We start from the raw sequence: 25,821 nt of genomic DNA on the forward strand, positions 1-25,821 counted from the left end.
AATGTTTATAATGAGAATAATAATGATGAGAATGATGCCGATGTGTTAATGATGATGATATATATTTTGTATTAAAGCTGCGCTTTATAAATGTATTATTATTATTATCATGTTGATGATGGGGCTTTTGACCAAAATCAAGAAGACATTAACTGAGTTTTTATTATGATCTTTAATTGTGGTGTTTAACCCTAGTAACGCTGGGGCCATTATGCCCCCCCCCCTTGTGTACAAAACATATTGAAATGTCATTTTTCCTAAAAATAAATCGAACATTGGTTATTGGGTCTTGTTTAAAGTTTAGGTGGTTGTTTTGGGAGTCAAAACAGTTGAATTGTAGTTAGAAATGAAATAAAACAACAAAAACAATAAAATACTAAGTTTAAAAAAACAATGAAATACATAAGAAATTATCAAAACAAAAGATAGCATATAAAGGAATAAGCTGGCTCTTCCAAATGTTTTGTCCTATTATTTCAAATTGTTTAATGAATATATGTAGTGAAAAAAGAATGCTTAAATATGAATAATATATGATTTATGGGTAAAAATGTGATTTATGACCATATTTGCATAAATTACCATAAATATGCAAATAAGTGAATTTTACACAAAATTCAAATTATCATAGTATTTTATACACTTCAATTGACATGCGTGCTAATTTTCACGGATTAGCCCCTAAAACACTTCTGTTTTCGAGAAAATTGAATATAAAATTTTCTACCGGTGCTCCCGGTAAATTTTAATAAATTTCAAATAGCTCCTATGGCCGTACAATGGTAGCTGCGACCGTGAAAATCTCAGAATATGTAGTTGGGATATATAATTTCCAAACGGGAATAGCTAATCGGTCGATTTTAGTCAAGAAACATTGTTTCATAGTTAAATCAATATCTTGACCTTGAGAGGGAGCTATACAACATAAAGAGTTTATTATTTATAATTTCATAACTTTAAACTCGAATTCAACCGCGACAACGATCAATGTATATTGTAGGAACGTATATGCTTCCAATATGTTAATTTGAACCAAAATCATGACCCCATACCAAAACTTTGTAATACCTTCATGAGGAACCATAATGCCCCCCCCCCCCCGCCATACTAAGAACTCAAATAGCCCGGCCTTTTTAGGGTTAAGGAAAGTATAAAAGCTAAATTGAGGTCAATAATGGCTAAAAAAAAAATTGAATTTGCAAAAAATAGTCTCAGCAACATTTGAACAAGTTAGATTAATATATTCAGTACGGACGGCACACGTAAAACACGCGCATATGAATCCGCGCTCGCACAATTTTGGAATGTTACATAAAGGTCTGAAAAGTGTAGTAAATTGGTCCAATAAGCATTGTTGACCAATTTCAAATTTCGACGCACGCGTACGCGCCCGTCTTGATGCGCTCACGGACATGGGTTTGACCAAAGGGTGTGACCTGACAAAATTTTATCCATGACGTCAAGTTTATGCGTATGGAATATCCTTCAGAAATGATATTGTATGACGGAAATATGGTCAATAATAGAAATTAACAAAATGTCGCCTAGATGACGTCACGCATCAGTAATAAAGAAAAAGTTATCTTCGTAAGGATCAATTATAATGCATAGGCACATGTCATTCATTAGGTATGGAGCTAACGAAATCCATACAGAAAGAAAGGGTAACCAAAAAAGGGGGCAAAGGATAGATTCTGACGAAATCAATAGGTGCTCTGCCACGCTACACGGCAAATCACCTAAAAATGATCGGGTATAGAATACATCGACGATGTTTCAAAGCGCTTCACCCCGGTACTAAGATTCAGGCTTGCCCGCTCACAATGTATCCACCTTTTCCATCCACTGGGGAGGATTTCAGCGCTTTTTTAATGCTGAGCAATGAAACTACAAAGACGTATGCACCGGCGTATGCATCATACCGGGTACCCATTTAATACTTGGATGGAGAGTGGTGAATGTGGATTAATATGGATTTATTCATGTGATTATTTTGTCTGAAACAGACGCAAAGTACGAACCAGGACGGGCGAGAACGAACCAGATCCTTACATGGACCTACAACCCAGACCCGAGGGAGACAGGACATACCAGGAGATGGCTATCACCTCAACGGCTTCGTCCAAAACACCAGGAGAAAGACGTCTACCATCACCAAACCTGATTTGTGAGAACCAGAATGTTTCGGAGATTGCACACAAAAAAGAAGAGGGTGCTCATTTTTAGATTGTACTTCCCTAAAATAAAAATAATTAGAAGCTTTAGAAAAACACAATATAAATGTCAGCAATTTTACGTATCTTCATTTTACTGAGAACAACATCAACAGATTAATTCTTCTTTTTTTTAATTCCGTTTTGAAAGCAATACAAAAATAATCTCACATAACGCTCACATTTGCAAGAGTAACTGGAAAAGAGGGATTCTTTTTAAAACGATTCCATTCAATTTTATGTAATTCAGTTTACAAAAAAGCATTACAATCATGTAACAATCAGATATATTACATAAAATACACATGAAGAACATATTGGACTAGCACATAAAACAAACTTAATAGGCTGCAACCTGAAAGGATATATAATCCTTATAAAGGGTGACCCATTTTCGATAATAAAAAATATGAAATATATTCGTTAATGAACATTATTCAAGACACGAATAAAAAAAATAAAACACATAAATACAAACAAACCATACATTTCTTGATTTCAAATGATTAATGCAATTTACCCAAAATAAATGTTTATACCTACGTTTTAATTCATTTACACTAGCAGAATTATGTATGTAACGAAGAAGAGCGATCCACGGAACGGCCCTATAAAATAATTCGTTTTTGGTTGAGTACTGTACGAATCAATGGCAAATGAAAAAAATTGAGCATTTATATTACTATAACTATGAATATTACAGTTTGATATACAAAATTTGAGAATGGAATCACGAAAAATTTTATGATATAAATGCTTGAAATCACCTACTCGTAATAAATATACATCCCTTTATTGTAACATGTTTAAGGAGTAAAATATTTAATTGGTATTGGCAAGAAAAGGAGAATGATTAATAGTTGTTATTGCACGTTTTTGTAATTTAAACAATCTATCTTGATGAATTAAAGCAGCATTGCCCCCAGACAATGATAGCATAAGGAAAGTAAGGGTACACAATTGCATAGTATGTCATTTTGAGAAAACTGGTGATGACGATGGTGATGATGATAATGATAGTGATTAGAATGTTGATGATGTTAATGATGATGATAATAAAAAGGAATATCATGATAATGATGAAGTGATGATGATAAGAATAATGATGATGATCATAATTATGAGATTGATGATGTTGTCGATGTTGATGATGGTGATAATGATTTTGATGCTGCTGCTGATGAGAATGATGATAATGGTTAGAATGATGATGATGATGAGAATGTTGATGATGGTGATAATGATGCTGATCAAGATGATAATGATGAACATGGTTAGAATGATGATGATGAGAATGTTGATGTTGGTGATAATGATGCTGATGAAGATGGTAATGATGATAATTGTTAGAATGATGATGATGAGAATGTTGATGATGATAATGTTGATGATGATGAGAATGATGCTGATGCTCATGGTAATGATGATAATTGTTAGAATGATGATGATGAGAATGTTGATGATGGTGATAATATTGCTGATGAAGATGATAATGATAATGGTTAGAAAGATGGTGATTTAAACCATTATCATGAGAACACTAGCTGAGTTCTATTTAGATCTTTAAAGCATACAACCCCAAAAACCAGGCTCTACATGGAGGCATTTCCACTAAGACACTTAAACCTAAACCAAAGATATTGAACACCATATTGATTATGAAGATTATATTCATTACTTAAATACGTCCTGAAATACGTCCGGAGGCGATGGCACAACCGAAAAACGCTTAAGCCTCAAATCCAGAGGCTAATGAAGCTGTCGATGTCAAGAATGACAACCAAGGTCCTTTATTCGACGTCTGAATGAAGATTAAGATGGTGGATGTCCACCCTGAAAATCAACCAAATCTAAAAACGAAATGGACATCGGGAAACAAGACTCAGTGCCATATGGTGACCTGGTTGATAAACCTCTGTACGGATATCGAAGGCACAATCACATATCAAACGTACAATCATCAAAAGGAGGGGTACATGGAAACCTTAAAGATAAACTCCAGTTCTGGTAAAAAAAAAAAAAAAAATTCTCACAGAATCAAACGATACTACAATGTTCAAGATTACAAATAAATGACATGTGCCAAACAATTTTGGAAGAAAATGTATACTGGCTGAGTAATGAGCAAAGAAAGACAATGAAATCAAGGTAGTACTAGCCCCGACACCATGTGTGTTGTCCCATATATATATAGCTTTCTGTGTACAGTGCTTGTTACTTTACCAAGACTCGGTCAATTTATTATGATTTTGATGACTGCAGAACCTTGCAGTGCACGCCAATACTTACATGATACATGATCAACTGTTTCTGATCCTTTCCACACCTTTATTTTCACAATGCAATCGCATTACCAGTACTAAAGTTTATCTTTAAGCGTGTGGAAGATGGTGGACTTCAACATCTAGCCAAGGGAAGCGTCGTTTACACTCTGGCTAACAAATAAACTAGCGTGAACTATCCGGTCTCCACCCTTTGAACTCGCCCCAGATCCACCCTCCCCAACCGATACTTACTCTCCCCGAGACTACCTGGAGACTGGTAATCGTGACTCCATCACCTTCAATGAGCTGGCGCAGTATAATGGCCATGTCAAAAACCTTGGTAACGAGGAGAGACAGGCTGTAGATGAACTTGTCAATGCTGTCAGAGACTATGATGATAGTCCGAGTACTGGTATATATATATTGTTCGGTGCCTCCAAAGACATCTTCGAAGTGGGTCTACTTTGTCAGTGATCTCTAATCCAGGCGGTGTTACTTATTGCAGACCAATCATCAAGCCCGAGATACAGCGGAAGCCTTAAGCTATGGTCACAACTCAGAGCGGCGACCGACCGATTTGTAGCCTGTCCGGTCCCCGCTGGAATGTAGGCAATCGCCAAACGATTTTTGGAGAAGTCCAGCAGGCTGAAGAGCCCCAGCGATTTCAGATAAAAACTGGGCGAAGTCAGGAAGCTCCTCCGGACGGCGTCCTGGCAGAGAGCGACTGATGACCCACCGATTCCCAAGCGGTCTCCCACCGGCCACCGGCTGATTTTAAAGAAATCGCCCGGCGGCCGGCCGGTGATCGGCGGGGCACCGACATAATCGAGCGTTCACCGTCGAGCGATATAGGTCAACAATCGAAGATTTTTACAAGCCTGTCTGATTATCTAGATATTTATGATTGGAATTCGAAATTTCATTTTTCGTTTTGCTAACGGTTTTTATAACACTACAGTCCTTCGGGGGAAAACGAGTATGGTAAAACCGGTCACTCAAAGATTATTTACTCTATTGATTTTTTTTTCAGGGCTCCAATATGACACCATATCACAGACAATAATAACACGTAGAGCCATGCATCTCAGATGCCTTTAACATCAGAAAAATAAATGGACGTACTAGAGAAAGAAAAAAAAACTGAAACAAATTTGTCCAAGAAAATAATACCAGTCATCTTCACTGCCTTCTCTAACAAGTTGCTGGCTTTGAGAGTCTGGCATTCCCTTGGGAAGATGTGTGGTCGATCCGTCTGGGGGAGAACACCAGCACCCGTGATCGAAGGAGACACTTTGCTGGTGGTTCTCCTGTCAGTCCTGTGACATATTATTGGTCACCTACATTTACATACTGGAAACTATTAAACAAAAAGAGTTTTATTGATTGATTGATTTTTATTAAATTCAATTTGATTCATTTATTCACCAAATATATAAAAACAGAACGCATATATAAAGAAATGGACATAGTAAAATCAGTAGTTGAAAGCACATATGTCATGTAACATTAATTGAGTGGGGATCGGATTAAAGATCTATTTAAAGATCTTCTGAATTCGACCCCATTGCGATGTATACATTGCATTGGATATTGTTGCATGTACAACAACAAGAGAGAGAATATAATTTATAAGCAGCTGGGTCATAGAGAGACGAGATAGGGAAATAGAGAGACGGACAGACAGACAGAGAGAGAAAGGAAATTGAGGGAGAGAAAGGCAAGCTGAGAAGTAAAGTTAATACATACATGTAGGATGAATAAACATTGGAATAAACAATTGTTCGCACAATAAAGAAAGTCACTTTACAAAGTAAGTTCCAAATTATGAAATGAAACAGGAACCTATTGGAAATCATAGCTTGTTTTTGTAATAACATATTTTCATAAACCCTTTTAAAATATGTAAATAATCGGAATATCCAAAAAGAACAGAATTACAAAACGGGACACAAAGGACATTACTGACATAATATGATAAGACAAGACATGACAAAACAATTCATAACAGGACAAGATAATCCCAGAGATAAAGTGGTTTTGACATGTATACCAAATGCTATTACCTTTATTCAAGATTATTTCTCTGCAAGAATCTATCCTCCATCTGCTTAATTCTCTTTTTGTTTAATTAAAAAAATATCTAATCATGTCCTTCAAATATTTAACCTGTGCACTGACAGCTATTGTACTGAAATATTTTATTTAGGGCAGGTCAAAATATGTTAATACAATAGAAGAGCTGTAAAACGTATTCTTATTCTTTGATGTGTAAAATTTCTTCTTGCTCTCGCAATGTTATCAGTCATGACGATTTACTGTAAACCCAAAAAGTAGCCTGCTCGGCGGCCGGGCGGCGAGTTTTTAGCCAATTTCGTCCGGGCACCGAGCGGCGGCCGCCCGCCGGGCACCAATCTAAAGTGACTCTCACACTCTGCCGTGTAGGCCTACCGTGTGCCACCGTGCGCGAAAATGTCTGCGGACGGTGGAGAACGGCGAGGGCACACGGTGGTTCGTTATCAAAGCGGGCAACACGTTAATAGGGCGTTGGCGCTTATTTACACCCGGTGGGACCCGGCGAAAGTTTTGGGCATGTTCAAAACTTTGGCCGCCTGGCACCGGCCGCAAGTAAGCGGCAAGAGGACGGTGTTGAACGGTATGAGGACGGTATGAATACGTTATGAAAACGGTCACACTGTATGAACACGTTCACAACACGCTCATAACCCGTTACAGAACGGTGATGAAAAATGGAGAGCGGACTGACCGTTGCCGTTCAAATCGGGGTATTTATGGCAGTCGACCAGTCGTGTCATGACGTCAGCAGTCCGGGGACTCGCTCACAGGACGCTCCGAGCGGTGAGGGGACGCTAAGTGACTGGTATGGGCCCGGTATGGAAACGGCCAAAATTATCAACAAAAGTCAATCTGGGCGGTGAAGACGGTAGAAGCACGTTCAACACCCGGTATGCGCCCGGTGAGAACGGTCAGAAGATGGCAACGAAACGGTGAAAAGATTAATTTTATGAATTTTTTTTTTGCGGCCGGGGACAAGTTCGCTCAAAAACCAACGTTCTGGACTCTGTTGTTTTTTTAATAGCCCGGCAGGTGGACGGTAGGCATACACGGCAGAGTGTGAGAGCTCCATAATTGAGTGTTCGCCGTTGAGCGATTTTGGACAAGAATCGATGACGCTAGGACAAAGTTTGCCGAGTGGTCACCGCCCGGTCGCTGCCGGAAGGCGTCTTATTTTCTCGGTCGGAGTCCAGGCAGCGCCAGCTCGGCAGCCTACCGGCTTCGATATTTGACTTAAATCGCTCAACGGTGAACGCTCAATGAGGTCGGTGCCCGGGCGGCGAACGCCCGGACACCGAGCGTATTTTACATACAAGACACCCGCAGATGACACGCCGATCACCGGCCGACCGCCGGGCAATTTCTTTAAAATCAGCCGATGGGAGACTGCCCGGGAATCGGTGGGTCATTGATCGGTCACTACCGCGACGCCGCGTGGATAAGCTCCCCGATTTCGCCCAGTTTGACCCAAAATTGACCGGCGACCGGCGGAAAAGTGACAGGGCACTAGTGCCCAGTCACCGCTGGGGCTCTACGGCCTGCTTGACCCCAAAAAAAAATCGTCGGGCGATTCCTAAATTTTAGCGGCGACCGAGCGGGCTACAAATCGGTCGGTCGCCGCTCTGAGTTGCGACCGTAGCTTTAGATAAACTGTTTGAATACTATTAGGCTTGACATTATCATGATCATCCATTTTCACTACAAAAGCAGTAGCAGATTTGTTTTATTTTTATTGCACAACAACAGTCATTTAAAAAAAAAGAAATTTATTTTAAAAAATGTATACATTTAGAGTTACCAGTCTAATGTAAGTCAACTTTCTCATCACTCAACTTCAATCAACTTCAAGATCAAGTTGTGCGTTGTGACATTAGGGATTTTTCGCAAGTTCACACGGACGGGGAATCTGCGGTTAATGTGCAAACTCGAGAAGTTACTAGAGTAACAGCGGGGTGACAAAAAGTCACAATTAATTCGTATGACAAAATTATTCACCGGCCGACTGACCTTCATTATACATCTCACCGAGTTTAACTTTTGCATTGATATAGTACAGGAGGATCGAGCGAGAATACCGACACAGCTGACCCGACACAGCAACATATCTATCCGTATATCTTTCTTGGTCAATCGAAGAGATGACTCCTTCCAACAACCACCCCTTCTCTCTCTCTCTCTCTCTCTCTCTCTTATCACCCCATCCTCTCTCATGCTCTTACCCCCCACCCCCTTCTAAATTCTTTCTTTCATCCCCCCGTTTCTTTGGTTTATTTTTTTCCCCCTTTTCTCCATTTCTTCCTTTTCTTTCGCCGACATCTCAGGAGTTCAAACATCTGAGCGAGTATACCGACAGAGCAACATATCTATGTTTATCTTTCTTGCTTCGTCGACGAGTTGACACCACCCAACACCCCTCCCCTCTCTCTCTCTTTCTCTCTCTCTCTTACTCCCACCCCTCCTCTCTCATGCTCTCACCCCCTCTCTCTCCTCTCTTTCATCCACCCGTTTCTTACGTTCAATTTTCTCTCTTTTTCTTCTTTTTTTCCTTTTTCCCTTTCCTTTGATTTCTTTATTTTCCTTTCTTTTCTTTCTTTTTATTTCCTTTTCTTTTTTTTTCTTTTCTTTTTCTTTCCCTCTATTTTCCCCTCCCCTTTTTTTCATTTCCCCCGTCGGCAGCGCAATTTTACCGACAATAACCTGATAGGTGGAGATGTCGCACCCATCAACCCCCCTCCCCCCCTTTTTTTTAGCGACGCATTTGCATGGAAACACGTCTCCAGAACCGACCAAAAAAGAGCAGACTACGTACGCGCTGCACTAGCATGCCCAACGCAAATAACGTTACCGATGTCTTGGTTCTGCAAGCCAAGCAATCTCATACATGATTAATACAAAATTCGTTTTCTTGCCACTTATTCTCCAATCAGCTACACCGTAAGATATTACGTGATTAATGACATCATACTGTGAGGTGGTCGAGACTTTGAGATGAATGACGGACATACATATCCTGTGAGAGGGACAAGCAAAGAGTGTCTTTATTTATAGTAGTAACCAGTAACTGATACATTACATATCACATAATATTGTTGATTATCATGAAGATCATGCATCCCCAAAAACATGTCATTTTATTAAGTATAAAACGAGTAAATTTGCCCTTTTAAAACCAATTGCCACAGTACAATGTAGCTGAAACTCTCAACATTAACACAGGTAATACCTGACCCAAATCAGTCAATGTAAAACTCATATAAAGCAACACATTCACAAAGTTGGATAAGCCAACACACCAAGCTAGGTTTAATAACCTTATCATGCGACCTCTATATCACTACTTAATTCTTGTTAAATAAACTATACCTTTAACTTGTACATTGTAATATTAAGACAATGCAAATATCCTAATAACATAAACTTAAATAGGGCTATCCTGGTTCCCCTTTTTAACGTAAGCACATCTTATAGAATGAATAATGAAACTAACAATATCATAACAATGGACCAATAGAACAAAGACAAATTATCAGAATATCCCAAGACCAGAAACATTGATAAATCCTGTAAACAATAAATCTCTTTATTATCTGCATCAAAATAAACGTTCATCAACCACTCCAATCCAACTATTTATCTTCCATACTTTTCTTACTTCCAAATATCTCCTGGTCTAACCCCTTTCACTGCTCTTACTCCTTAATAGTCCATATCAATTTAACATGTAACAATATTTGTTTATAGCAAACTGCGAAATGATAAATAAGGTTTACAATGATAGAGGGCGCTAGAAACCCTCTAATGACTAAATAGTCAAAGTTCGATCACTCTCTGATGTGCTTTATTAATATCCCCTTAGCAACCGATATTCAAACAACATGCAATGCTTTTAAACACTCAACTTCTATCATAAGCACTTCTTTCTATGCTCCCTATATTTCTCACTGACCTCGTTCCTTAACCAAGACCTATACTCATCACAAAAATTAGAGGGTACCTGGTCCTGGTCCTGGGACCAGGTACAATATTAGCGCGCACGCACTACACCCAAAGTTGGTACTGCATTCAACTACTAGTAATTAGTGTACATGCCCATGTACTTCAATGTAAATTTACTAAATTAATCATTACGCTAAGCATCTCACATTTTAACATTAAATCCTCGTTTTCGATATAATCATATCAACCGACATGATACATCAAAATAATCACTAAAAATCGTTCTGACGCAATCCACATACATAACAAATATTTAGCATAACAATATCAATATCTACTAAACATAAAAGTGGTCCAAGGTCGATCAACTCACCTGTGAGAGGGACAAGCAAAGAGTGTCATCTTGTCTCAGCACTCCGCCCTCTACAGGTCACAGGTTAATTTCCTAATCCCTTACAATACTTTAACTTTGGGTTGTTGTTAATTACTAATTAATGTGCCAGATTTGCTATAGGAATCTGCTGTGTTTTTTGTAACCCCTTGTTTAAAGACTAAATTGGCTTACTGCCCTTTGGGGAGTGAACGAAACCTTTTTTAAAACGAGGTCTAGCTATGTAGGCAAGTTTAATTGGAAGAAACCATCGTAGATGAAGCACGCCATCTAGCGATGATTTTTGCAAGTGAAAATCAAAGCCTTTTGTCCCTTTTTATGACAATTATTGTTGTACGTATGTTTTATTATTATTTATTCATTCGTTTTATATTCAAACTGTTTTCCTGAGAGGCCCTGTACAAATACAGAGGAAATTGAACACAGTTTAAATACATTCATATCTTTATCATATCATTGATTATTTGTTTATGTTCTAGTTTTTCCAATATAATCTTTTGGTCTTGGAAAGCGATTTGACTACGACAACGAGGCTTTTTAATAAGGGGATCTTCGAATTTGTCTTTGAAAGCTTTGAGATTGCAGAAATGACAGGCTTCTTTAAATTGTTTCCATCGTTTAGATTTTTACCAGGTGGTGGAACCAACTTTGAGCGATATTTGACAAAAACATGAAACCATTGGTGTGAAATATCAGTGAAAAGCCTTTCTATTCAAAATACTAAAGGGCGCATTTCTCTTAACAATTAGAGCAAGCAACAGAGCCACGCTCAACTCAGAAGAGTTTGAAATCTGTGCCTCCCTTAATCTTGACGACATCACGTTGTCAAATCTGCGCACCTCAGAAATTACATCAATAATTAAATTTGATTTCTAATGAAAAGTGTAATCAACTTGGATCATGTGATTGAGCAAGCCTACATTTTGGGCACACACTAGGCATAGACTATTCTTCGTCAAAATCATTTCTAACAAACTGGCTACGAATACTTTCAATCTGTTATCCCACGCCTATTAATTAAAACTCCCTGCATCTTTAGTGAATAGTAAATAGTGAACTGAAAACATATCTCTACAAATGTTCTTGATTTGTTGATTAGTAGTAGTAGTAGTAGTAGTAGTAGTATCATTATTATTATTATCATTATTGTTATTATCATTATCATTATCTTTATTAGTTGTTGTTATCATCATTAGTATTATTGTTTAACAGACTAAAAAATTCAAGAGTTTGTTTTAAACACATAAAACGGGAATCAAAACGTAGTAAATATATACGTAAACAGAAATAGGTAAGTGGAAGTGTGTTTTAACAACCAATAACAAGAATGAATTGTGCACACCGCTAACTGTGGGATATGGGGTATGTTCTTCGGGAACGGGTGTGTCTGCTCCGTCAACTAGTTTGTATTGTTTATCTACCCATGCAATGTATGACATACTGAAATTTGAGTTGTAATGTTTGAAAATAGGACTTGGTTATTCACTGTTCGCTAGCCTCTTATCTTGTTTCAAATACTGTTGAAATTACTCGCATTTTCTATATAATAAATTTAATTACTTTGACAAGTTTGATAATAATACTCGATCGTTCAATGCTTCTATGCCTGTTTCGCTCGAATCAAATATCATTTCAAATTACTCGCAATTTGTATAATAAATTTGACTATTAATAGAACTATCACTCATAATGAAAACACCATAGTACACATAAACCTCGTTGACTTGTACCGGTTGAAGATTCATTTCATTTAACCAATAGAGTTGATACTCCAGTCCAGATATACTAGATCGATGACGGATTGAACAAAATCCCAGAATGGCCAAGCTTTTAAATGGTGTCATTGGGTTTTGAGTTGGTTTAGCGGTGAGATTGTATTATTATATATTAAAAAAGGAGGAAGTTCATTAAGTGTCAGATAGCTTGTAGAAACGAATTGGCACGCAGAAACACCCACGCTACGAACACAAAACGGCATGATCGTTGATAATCTCAACAATGCATTATGAATTAGAGGTAGCCTGCACCTCTACTTGCGACCGAACATTTGTACCTGCGACAATAGCTTCGGGCTTTATTTTCGTAAAGGTATATATTTAAGGTTGGGAATGCAATTTTGTTTAGGACTAGTGTCAGAGTTAGGGTTACATATTTACCATACTCTAGGATGAAATAACTATAGAGAGGGTACAGTTCCTCTATAACATGTATATATCGCGTTCGTTCATCTTGTGAAAAGCCGGTAGAGATTTATCACTCAATTTCTATTTTTCTTTTGTTGCACAAATATTTTACAAATAGGATCATTCTCAGAACGTCATGGGGTGATACTTGGCGAACTGTGGACTTCATGTATTGAGTACTCTACAAACAGGCGGTGCCCTGTTGCAGTTTATAGATACAATAAATAAAAAAAATGACAAAAGAAAGAACTTTTCTGGTCGGTCGCATCCCGCATATCACAAGCACACACCTTCATTGTACCATTGGCTATGACGTTGACATATTTCTATAAGGTTGACTGCACTAACTATATGAATATTTCAAAAGATATTTCTCTCTTTGGGTGAACTTTGGTTTCGGAAAGAGGAATAGGAAAATATAATGTACCATACACAATCTGAAAAGACGTCGCACACCCATAGTTTCCTGTACGTTAGTTTGTATACTCGCCCTTGCTCAGAGCGTGGATCGGACTACTCAATGTTAAAACTATTACCATGATTGTGTGAATGGATTTGAATTGATTATCCACCATGGATTCTCTGATTTTATTCTGGACTCAAGTCATCTTATTAGTTTCAACAGGATCGGGAATATTAGGACAATCTCAAGGTAAAATGATATCATTATTATAATATGAACAGTATATTCGAGACTTGCAATACACTATATGGCCACGCCTTTGGTAAATTGACGTGTATAAATGATAGCTACTTCAAAAATGTGAACACACTCTTGAGGATTGGATACAATTTTACTCATAGTGGGTAGAAAAGGGAATGTGTTTGTTTGTTTGAAAAGACTTAACTTAACAGTTGGTAAAATGTAGCTAAAATAGGGTAAGATTTACCAAGTGTTAGATAAAATGTTACCCAACAAATATGCATGCTCCCTGTTCTTTTTTTTACCCAACACGAGTAAATTATCCAACTCCTTTTTGGAGTGTTAAACGTCAATAGATCTAAGGATCACAAAGTATAAAGTTTACACAACGAACTAATATATTTTGATATTGTCTCATATACTCTACCAACACAATTATGGGTTGGTATATTTTGATCAATTACAATTCAATCAAGTGATAGACATAGTTATGCAACAAGAGTAGAAGAACAATAGTGTCGTGGATATGTATGTTGAGGTAGAGCAATGTTATGTACATTAAAATGTACAAATATAATGAATTGTATTCATTTATACCATTCCCTCATGCATGCATGCATATTAGGCATATTCTTCGAATTTAGAATGAAAGAAATGGAAATGTTCAATTTGACTCTACAGTGACAGTGTTAAATATTCTTGATAATGTTTTACATAGGTCATTTATATCTTGTACTTTACCTTAAAAACAGACTATACAAAAGTCAAATTTCATGTTGGTATTCTATACTGTGAAAGATAGATTTGAGCAATTCCATAAGTAAGTAAACCTTTAGGTCAACATTTCAGAATTGACTGAATTTAATATATACGGTCTCATTTGACAGCTATAACATTGCAGTTTATGAAACTTAAAGATAAACTTGAGTTCTGGTAATGCGATTGCATTGTGAAAGAAAAGGTGTGGAATGGATCAGAAAAGTTGATCATGTAGCATGTAAGTAATGGTGTGTAATGCAAGGTTCTGGAGTCATCAAAATCATCAAAAATTTGGCAGAGTCTTGGTAAAGTAACAATCACTTACACAGAAAGATATATATGGGACAACACACATGGTGTTGGGGCTAGTACTACCAGGGCTTGTAAACACCTCCCTGGTACTACCCTGATTTCCTTATCTTTCTATGCTCATTCCTCAGCCAGTATACATTTTATTCCAAAATTGTTTGGCACATGACATTTATTTGTAATCTTGAACATTCAGTGTAAGTTTTGTTAGATTCTGTGAGAATTCATTTTCTTTTTTTTACCAGAACTCAAGTTTATCTTTAACCGTAAATTTCATGGATTGTTATTACTTGTAGCGACTAATCCATGATATTCTGTTAATTATTTCCGCTATTCTAAACCTGAATTTCATAGATCCCTAATACCATAAGTAAATTCAAAGCTCAAGTAGCTTCGAAACCTCTGAAGCCTCTCGACATATTATTATTTCACATGTAAATCAGAAATATCATTTAAGTGAGAAGATTATATTTTTAAGGTTCTTGAAATCAAAAGTATTAGTGATGTAAACATAAAGTTATTCATATTGTATGTCTTTGGACTTTTGATGTGTATTTTTAAGAAGTCTAGTTTAACAGTCTTTAGCTTCATGTAAGTATATGTATTTGTAGATTTTTAAAAGAAGTAATGATCTACCTATTCTACTAAAGTTGTAAACAGATTGAGTCTAATTATAAGACCTTAACGATTCTCATTAAGCAGCTTTTCAACAAGATATTTTTTCACGAAAAATCTTCGAGTTTGAACCACTATAGAAATTTCTTGATTTTCCCGCGATGCGAAAGTTCCTATAGGGGACATGGATTTTGAGAGTGAATAAAGTTTATATTGTTTTCTGTTACAATTGTAATGGTCATAGACATCCATGAAGTTTGTTTGGTTGTTTGTTAGTTCGTGAAATCAACAGGGATAATTTACTACAAATAAACATTTCATGGTCAGACGTTCAGAGTCTGGAAAGGTGCCAAATGTTGTCACCTACAGTTCATAGTCTGACACAAAAGCTCTCAAAAAATTCAATTTTATTTGAAATAATTCAAACCAAACATAAATTATTTTAGGTTTATGAACAAATAATTTGTAGATTTTGTGCATGTGTTTTTTAAAGGGGATCAGATATACAGGATTTGTTCAGTTTGAATAATGCACATCCGACCCCTCATAATGCTCGGCCGACTCCCCAAAAGATCAATCCCTATCTGAATTTTATCAATATCGATCAAAATCTTTCCTACACCAATTAAAAAGTGATATCTTAGATACCAATTCTTTCAGAAAATTTAAGACTTAGCTTATAATATCACAGAGATTTTAACTTTAACTTAAAGATAAAGTTGAGTTCTGGTTATGCGATTGCATTTTGATAGAACAGTGTGGAATCGATCATAAACAAGTTTATCATGTAGCTTATACGCATATGTGTGTATTACAAGGCTCTGAAATCATTAAAATGATAAGAAATTTGGCCCAGTTTTGGTATAAGTAACAAGCACTGAAAAGATGAATATGGGACTACACAAACGTGTGGCATAAAAATGTGGTCCTCATTTTTAAGCTGTTTCATGTCATATTTAGAATATGGTGGCATTTGAAGAGCAATGCTTTCCAGGTAACATTTTTTCTTATATATTCTTCCATATTTGCATAATAAAAATAAAAACGCTCACAAATTATTTTTCACCTCTCTCCATAACTCAACCTTCTCTTTAAGTTGAAAGGTCTGAAAACAGTTTTCTCTGATGTAAGTCCGACCCCCACATTTATGCCTGTATTTTCTTCACTTTAAGTTATTGGTTATTTTTGCTATGATGGAGAGATAACCCAACTCAGATGTCAAAGTGAAATGGATGTTTTTCCTTCAAATCAAACAAGGTGTCGCTCCACCAATTGTATGCATTTACGTCCAACCTTCATGAAGTAAATAATCACCGAATAGGCCATTTTCGCAATGTAACCGAAATGATACATAAGTGTCACGATATGAATTATTTCATTCACCTGATACGAATAATAATATTTCAATAGTCAGAATGCAAATTGCATAGGCTACATTAGGTTTTGCTATGTAGTACAAGCCATAAGTACTGTCCTACCTAGCAACAACTAAATACACACAATTTGCATTGTAAATATTGCGATATACAATTTCTCGTAATTGGTGAACAAAATAATTCTTATAGAGGCCCTTCACAAAGGCATATGCACGAATTTGGTTAGATTACGAAAATGTCCTATTAAATGAACACAACACCCGAGGTCGTGTGTTCGATCCTCGCTGTGTGATTACCTCCTGAGACAAGATGTTCAACCCATATCTGACCTCTCGACCCAAATGCGTATCTGGCAATGCTGGGTTCATAATAATTGCAGGGTTCGTAGAAGGAGCAGTATAGTAACACTAGAGTGACTACCTCGGTTATTGATAAGACCACATTATTATTATACCAATGAATTATTAGAATCAAACTTAGTCTACTGACGAGAGATGTTCGAGAGGGAATTACATTGTTCTGAGTTAATTTCCTTATTCTTCCGATATAGGGCTGATTGGTAGTGTTTAAAACCATTTACGTATTTTGATTTTCTTTGTGTAGGTGATGTACGACTGGTTGATGGTAGTTCCACTCTGGAAGGAAGGGTAGAGGTGTATTATGATAACCTTTGGGGTACGATATGCAACCGAGGATGGGATAGTACAGACAGTGGTGTAGTCTGCAGACAGCTAGGTTTGTATGAAAACTCGTCATGTTTACAATCCAATAGGCTGAACAATAGTAATTGAGAAGCAATAATGTAAATATATGTAAATAAAAATATAAAATATATTTTCTTTTTAATACAATATATTTGCTTTTGAACCAGACAAAATAAGGAAACCAACACAACTTCCTAGAAATCACTTTCTCTGAAACTACTCTGAAAATTAGAGACTGAAAATACTCTGAAATATGAGACTGTGACTGTGACTAAAAGGACGTGAGTCTCGACTACTATAGCTCAATTTCTTCATATTAATATTCTTCAATCTTCGTCTTCTTTTACCTTTTTTTTTCTCTTCTCCTTTTTTCTTCTTTAACCTTTTTCTTCTTCATCTTCTCATCCTATTTGTTCTTCTTTCTTTCAATCTTTAAAACAAATGTCAAGTAGTTATAAATGTGTTGTAATGACATGGTTGTCATCCTTTATTTCCTGTTCAGTTTTTTTTTCTTACTTTTATAATTCTTGCAATGTTATTGTTCATATATGTCACCTTTTATTTGTACAGTGATATTTCTAGTATTTCATTGTAACGTGTTTCTTCTTTTGTTGTTGCTCATTTGTTTGTATGTTGCAGCAGGGCTCCATTGTAAAGCAGTTTTTAAGAGAAAGACCTACACTGCTTTTAAAAGAAGACATGAATATATAAATAAATAAATAACTATATCACAATGTTTAAAAAAAAATTCTGAATCATTATTTGTGCAACATCATTTGGAATGGGTAGTTCGTCGTAGCTGAAATGATGTTAAATAGTACATTTAATTACAGATATAGTCAAATGATATTGTGTTAGACTGGGCCTGAGACAACCATTACATTTCTAACCCATCATCCTTAAATTACATACATGTATTACTGTATGTCTCGGTTATTTTATAAATTTGTCTTTCATTGATGTTGAATTGTCTTTGTAATTAAGCACAAAAGTATTGAGTCGATATTCCATGTATGTGGAAGTAAAGGAATTATAGACTGTCAGAAGCATGTGTCAATATTAAACCAGGGCTCCTAAATTATGAACTCATTCAGGCCGGGTATTCCAACATTTTTCTATTGTGCTTTGTTTATTTCCATTTTGTGGAATGAACACCCTTATTGGCACAAAGGTTGTTTTACACAGGACTCCAATTTAGACTGAACAGTGGTTTTTCGTATTGTGAAATGCCCATTTTTCACGTTTAATATAGGTTTTCAAGTTTCTTTGAGTAGTCCAAGTTTCGGGCCTGGCATTCCAACACAACGTATCTGGTTAGCTGACGTACAGTGTGAATCATCCGACCGACGTCTGAACGAGTGTGTTACAGACGGCCAGTGGGGACAGACCTCTACATGCCCTCATAACAACGATGTAGGTGTTAGGTGCTCAGGTAAGTCTTCAAGCCTCATGAAATTACCTTTTATTTCCTCGATGATCTACATATCGAAACTGATAATCGACCTGTGTCAACATAATTATTTTGTATGTATGTCTTCTTTTTTTTTTTTTTTTTTTTACTCTTTAGGTTTCTTTAAAGGAGAGAAATATTTACCCCGAGTAGACCAAACGTATTATTTGTATGATTAACTCCGTAAACATAGGCGAATATTTATTCCAACACAATGATACTCAAAAAAGGTTAAATCCTGTTTACCCGTCTCGAAAAAAAAGAAAAACGTATGACTACAGTCATTGTACATGTATTTGTTTTCCTTCGTCATATTCACTTTGTTATTATTCCTTATTATTGTATTACTAGTATACGAAATAATAAATGCTATATGAAGTTCAATACAACAAAATATATGAACCGACATATTCAACATTTTCCCGATTGATGTTATATTTTACTGAGACCAGAGGCCGAGTTTAAAATTATAATTGCACGTGAGAATTCTGAATCTTGAAGTGATTACATTTCATTTAATGATACTATGCATTAATTACTTATTCTACTTGAGAGCAGTAGTAGTCCTATTTTTAACAGAAACATTAAGTCTTAATTTGTCTGAACGTAATCCATATTTATTTTTGCTCCTTTTTAGGCTTAAACGTGGGGATCGCGCCAAATTACCGAGGGTGCTACCGTTTTGAAGACAGTGCTTTATCGCACTCAGCACTTACTTTCCCGGCAAATACTATTGAGACTTGCTTACAGAGCTGTTCAATAAATTTTATGTTCGCTGGTTTATATGGAACCACTTGTGTTTGTGGAGACCAGATAAAACCTTCAGCCCAACCTGTTGATAACACTATGTGTAGAACGCCATGCCCAGGTAACTCTGCTCAGCTATGTGGTGACACTGAAGTCAACATGGAAGTCCTATCTGTTTATTCTGGTGAGTGTTTTCATATCTCAAAATAAAGAAATAATTATAATAAATAAAATGTCTGAATTGTAGGCTAAAACAATAATGAAGATAATATCTTTCGGATGGTGACGAATAAAGGTCGGTCTCCTGAAGTAAATAATCATATCTGATTGATACACGTCTGTAAAAACCCAATTACACACACACACGCACACACGCACACACACATACCAAATTTAACGAATATTTAACATTCCAGGCTTAGGTCTACAGTTTTAAAACCTCGGATTTGGTTTCACAATTTTTGTCATCTTCTTTCAAATAACTGTTCTTATCAAAAACCTATTTAACTGTTCGTATTGTCATAGCAGTCGTCTTTTGATAGTTAGAAGGGTGTTAACTGATATCACTCTAGATAGAGTTAATGCCCTTTTGATTCCCAACAGATCTCACACATTCAAAACAATTTCTGATTACAAAGGTTTAATGAAAGATCTATTAAGGCTGAACATGACAGGCTGACAATGACAAATCTAGTATGGTGTTTCATTTGATGTTTTTTTAACTTTTATTTTCATTTAAAATAATCTAGTGTCTGTTGGCGATGGCTACGTCTCATCACCATGGTTTCCTGGTAATTACGTCCTATCAGGTACTGATACATCCCGACCAGACAACCTAATCTCCAGAACCGATGTCACTGCGTCATCGGGGATGCTCTTGATTCGAATCCTGGCTTTCGACCTAGCTCCTGGAGACACACTGAGTGTGGAGGTAGGCGGTATGACCATCAACCCTACAACATTTGGTGAAACCGTGATGTCTGGACTACCAGAGACGACACTGGTTTTGACTGCGACGTTGACGAGGGCTGTGAACTCGGCTGGATCATCGGGATACATTATCACCTTTACCAGTGAGTTAGCCCCCTATTGCCGAAAACAAAATCAACGTTTGGTGTTTTTAACGCTTTCAATTGACAAAAAAAGGCAATTTTTTATACAAGATTGATCTTTTTTCTTCACTTGATATAAAGGAAGTAATTTCTAAAGACAATTACAGATGACCTTCAGTTTTTAGTCCCTTCCGAGGGAATAAGATGAGTAGGCTTTTTAGTTGGTCCTGAAACACAGGTTCCTATCCCTAAGACATTCGCTCTATCGAGTCTACCTCCCTTTATTTGCGTAAATTAAAAGACGTTACTATAACATTTTTTTAAAGAACAAAGTAAAATTAGAGAGTTGGTGTAATCAACAAGTGGTTAATTCATATGACTTTTAATCCAAGGGTTGGGGGCCCGGGTTCAAATCCCAGCTAGGCACAAACGTCAATTGGCAAGACATAAATCCACTTTTACCCCTACCCCTTCCCTTGTTGGTGTACATTGTTAACCTGGCAATTATAATTATTATCATTACTATTATGCATTATCTTTATTAGTAGTATTATTATTATAAGTAGTAGTAGTGGTAAGAGTAGTATTATTAGTATCAGTATTAGTAGTAAGCCTATCATTAATGTTGTTATTTTTATCATTATATTCTTAATTTTTATGATCATTATTATCATCATCATCATCATTATTATCATTATACAGTAGATCCAACCACAACGATGCCTCAAACTACGCCGACTATATCAACCACCCCGACGACTTATCAACCAGAGATGACCTCATCCGCTGTGCTAGCGACCCCTCCTCCTTCCCCAAGTGTATCCACAGACCCTGCAATGACTACGACCCCTGTCATCACAACTGTAAAGACATGTAAGCATTATGCCCACCGCACACCAGGCGTCAGCTTGATTGCGTTATTACCCGAGACTATAAAAATAATCAGCACATACACTTTGTTAATTCAACACATTGTTTGCCCTGCTCATTTTTCTAATTGCTTCTCCCAATGATCATGAAGATCTTACTTTCACGTTGCACATCAAGGACATCACCAATCACTGACGCAGTTCTACGCCAGTACATTGACGTCTCGTGTGCGATGGGCGTTAGAGGGCCTTTGATATCAAACATCCGGTAAAGCTGCAAACCGCTTTTCCTGTTATTTCTCGAATTAATGCATGAATGTCTGATACTCATTTCTTACTCTCTATTTCATTACACTGCTCATTTAGCCAGTTGTCTTTGGTTTCGTTATACTTCTTTCGGATTTGTTTCTCTAGGTATTCATAGGCCTCTCCTCTCGCTCCTTCGCCATTAATATTAGTATTTTGGAGGTTATCAATTTCTTTTTCTTCTTCCTGTTCTTTTTCGTAAGAGTCTTATAAGCTACAGTGGAGACAGCTTCAGAAAACCTTGGTCATTGAGACTCATTTCCTACCTCTACCTGTAACATGCGTAACCTATTTTGCACTGCCACTCTGTACTTTTCCGTCACTTCGTTGCCCTCTCTTTAATAATAATAATAATAATAATAATAATAGCTCACATTTATAACGCGCCTCATACTTTGTTTCTAGGCGCAGCACAAATTAAAAAGTCAAGTTCTAATCGCTGGCTTGCCTCCGTCTTCTTCAGCTTTCTTAGCATGACATGCATGTGACTGATGAGGAGAACATGGTCGATTTGGCATTCAGCTCCGTGATATCCTTTAGCTTGTCGTATGGAATTTCGGAATGTCCTGTTCATGTTCAGTCGTCTCGGATTTTGAAAAAACATGTTTGTGTAAATGGTGACTTGTAAACTAATTTATCTCTATACTCTTTCAGTACTGGTTCCAAGTCCATGAGGTCCTACTGTGCTATCAGCCGTGGTGAAAGTTATTACCTGTGACTTACAATGCTTCATGGCCTTTTCCAAATCCTTGTAGTATTTTCCTCATTTCATCTTTCTTCATTGCAATGACGACCTTCGTCATTGCCTTGTTTTCGTTCACATTCTGCCCCATTAATATTCTCCTTTTCCTTTTCCTTTTCCTTATCCTTATCCTTATCGTCAGGAAATCGCATTCGTTTTGCACGTAGTGTTTGTGATTCCTAGTTAGGTGCTTTTCTCATGTCCTTTTCCTTTCAAATTTCATAGGCATAGTCTCTAACATCTCATCAAGGTCACTACATTCTTCGATTTTGGAAATCACTCATGCATGACCGTCCAGGCGCCATTTTGTCCGTTTCTGGTCCATTTTAAGGCCTTTATATCTTCCTTCCTATCTCCACTATCCTAGATTCTACAAACTTCTAACAAATTCCTCTAGATAGTCTGAGAGATGTTCTTTCATCTGCGACAAATGACTTGACCTTCAAAATGCCATCTTCATACTCGAAATTCAAATCTAAAACCGACTCCGTCAAAAATCTCTCAAGTTCTTGAAAAATGGACCCCTAAATAATCTAAAACTGCCATAACTTTCTCATATAAATTCCGTTTTGTATTTAAATCTCACAGTATCTTTATCTCATAATTGCACATAGCCATGCCAAATTTCACGCTCCAATGGCTTTGCACAACATAAATAGCGCCCTCTAAAGTTCTGGGAATTGGCTTTCTCTCTGTGGCCGTATCTCCATAATGGCTTGGCAAACCCGTACCCTTTTTTGGATTTAGATACTTGAAGATATGCCCTTTCCAGCCATATACAAAATTATATACCCTATCACTGACCAAATTTGAGAAAATTGCCCTCCAAATTCGCCATTTTCAAGAAAATTCCGAAATAACTTCAACTTGCTCTAAAATGGCGATCTTTATACCTACATCCATGAAACTTGGCAGACATATGTATCCATATACGTGACAACTGTTTACTAAGTTTGGTAAAATTCGAATATGTCAGCGCAAAGTAATCGCCAAAAATGATGAATTTACTATGCATTACGTAATAGCGCGTTTAATGCGTGCAATACATTGCGCGCAGATAACAATGGTGTCAAACTGACCGCAATGAAGTGCCCTTTCGAATGATACCAAGTATGATATATGTTCATACAGAAAATTGTGAGTAAATCGCATTTTAACAAAGGTCACTACACGAATTCCGCCGAGTTTCCGCCCGAATATAACACGTATCGGCTATGACGTAATTTTTCAGACTGCTTTTCGCCCCTTAAACGTCCTTTTTTTTCCTTGAAAATTTGCAGTGACATGCCGAGTTCCAATACGCAGGGCACCTCTTGGCCGGATTTTTAAAATTGGTCAAGGGGGCCATTTAAGACGCCATTTTGTCCTATAAATCTATTTTACATCACGTGTTTCGATAGGATTATCATAGAAAAAAAAGAGTGGTTTACGATAACAACCATGAAATTTTCTTTCTAATGATACCAAATACGGCCCATAAAAAGACATAAAGAGAGAGAAAAAAAACAATTTAACTCCGGTCGTATTACAGATCCTGTACGTTTTTCGCCCATGCATTACACGCATTGTCTATGGGGCATATCGGGTTCACGCTTTTGGCCCCCAGAACGATCTTGATTGCAATGACGAACATGCACCAAATCCCATTGGTTTTTGCACGCAGTGCTCGCGAGCCCTTTCTAGGTTCTTTCCCCTATCCCAATTTCTTTCAAACTTCGTAGGCATAGTCACTACCATCCCATCAAGGTCACTGTTGAGGCCTTTCTTTCGCACTATCTATCTCCAATATCACAGAAGCTACAGACTTCGTACAAATTGCTCTGGATAGTCCGAGAGAAGCTCTTTCGTTTGACTTATCGAAACATGGCGTCATTGCACGCACATCGTTGGGACACGATTGCATTTCTAGTTTCCAAATTTCATTTGTTACTTTGTAAACCCAATTTGGGAGGACATTGCCCTCTGACTTATGCCAGGCACTGCCACCCCTATATATGTGTCAACAAGTGTCAGCATAATGGCTTCAATGTCCCTGTACCTGGTAATGACCAGTGACTCACTCTCCCTTCCCAGTATTGGTATATAGTACCCTCTTTGTTTTATCCTGCCTCCCAAGAAGGATGAAAACAACATCATACTCTCTAACTTTCTTCACCACTACACTTCTCATAATTCTTCGATGAAGTAACACGTCAATATGAGAATGTCACCTCTACTTCTACTATTTGCTTCATGCATACACAAGGAGCAAATCCATCTTCAATTTTAACCTCCTGCATTTCACTTGGAGAATTCTCTTCCGTGCCTATCACCTCTTGTATGGCACATCAACTCTTTATCCTTCCGTCTTCAAAGGACTGGCAGTCTTGCAGTGGAACGCTTAAATCAGGATCCGACATGGCTCCTGATTCTCCGCTGGGAGCTGCTAGTTTCTTCTTCACACACGAGCTCGATTCACTGTAGCTCGCCTGAACTTTCATCAACGAGTCCATCTCACTGCAACTCGGATGATTTCACTTTCACAAAGTCCGGCTCATCGATCCAGCATCGAGCGACTCACTGCTCTTCACGATCACCACTATACCGGCTTTGATGTCTACATTTCAACCTGGGCCTCCGACATCGAGCGACTCACTGCCTCGTCGTCGAGTGCCACATCTCTTCTCTTTTCTTCTCGCCCGAGCGCTACATTCATCATCATCATGAGCGTCGGCATCGACATCGCGTTCTTCTCGGCTCTTCAGCCACGTCAACGAAGTCGCGTTTCCATCATCAAGCCTCCGCACAATCATCGCGTGAGCCCCTTTCTTCGTTCCATCCGTCATCATCTTCATTGACTTTCGACGTCATTTCTACCATTGTCGTAAGCTATATTCATTCACTGCATTTATTCATGTCCATCTCATTACATGACCATTTAAACTCCGTGCAATATCCACGATCCTCATTCTGAATCATTTATTTGCTTGCATGACTACACTTTGCAAGTGTTGTGTCTGCAAATCAGTACCCAATAAAATAACGAAAAGGGAATACTTTTTATCATGTATTTTATTGCCAGTGCAACCTTGTTTCCTCGTAGTTAAATTAAAAAGAGAGTTATGTTGTGTGATCAGTGAACACGCCTTTACAATTTCCATTCGCAATTCATCTACACACTAATAATTCCATATCCTCATAGAATTTGTC

The 25,821-nt window shown here is 37.3% G+C and overlaps 1 protein-coding gene across 1 annotated transcript; it reads left to right on the forward strand.

Annotated features, from left to right (window-relative positions):
* Window positions 1-1,412: 1,412 nt before the first annotated feature.
* LOC105439904 lies at window positions 1,413-21,780 on the forward strand. Its single transcript, XM_030983845.1, has 8 exons — window positions 1,413-1,429; window positions 2,007-2,167; window positions 4,704-4,889; window positions 17,366-17,497; window positions 18,719-18,898; window positions 19,554-19,847; window positions 20,413-20,736; window positions 21,737-21,780. Exons 1-8 carry the CDS (start codon window positions 1,413-1,415, stop codon window positions 21,778-21,780), a joined length of 1,338 nt encoding a protein of 445 aa, XP_030839705.1.
* Window positions 21,781-25,821: the final 4,041 nt, after the last annotated feature.

Source organism: Strongylocentrotus purpuratus, unplaced genomic scaffold, assembly GCF_000002235.5.
Source record: "Strongylocentrotus purpuratus isolate Spur 01 unplaced genomic scaffold, Spur_5.0 spur5_scaffold_13, whole genome shotgun sequence".
NCBI classification, from domain to species: domain Eukaryota; kingdom Metazoa; phylum Echinodermata; class Echinoidea; order Camarodonta; family Strongylocentrotidae; genus Strongylocentrotus; species Strongylocentrotus purpuratus.

What these genes read in the sequence shown, in the direction of transcription:
- LOC105439904 (XM_030983845.1), top strand. An exon ending in ACCATCACCAAACCTGATTT is followed by an intron (nt 2,168 to 4,703) that starts GTGAGAACCAGA and finishes AACTCGCCCCAG; the next exon opens with ATCCACCCTCCCCAACCGAT. An exon ending in ATACATTATCACCTTTACCA is followed by an intron (nt 20,737 to 21,736) that starts GTGAGTTAGCCC and finishes ATGATCATGAAG; the next exon opens with ATCTTACTTTCACGTTGCAC.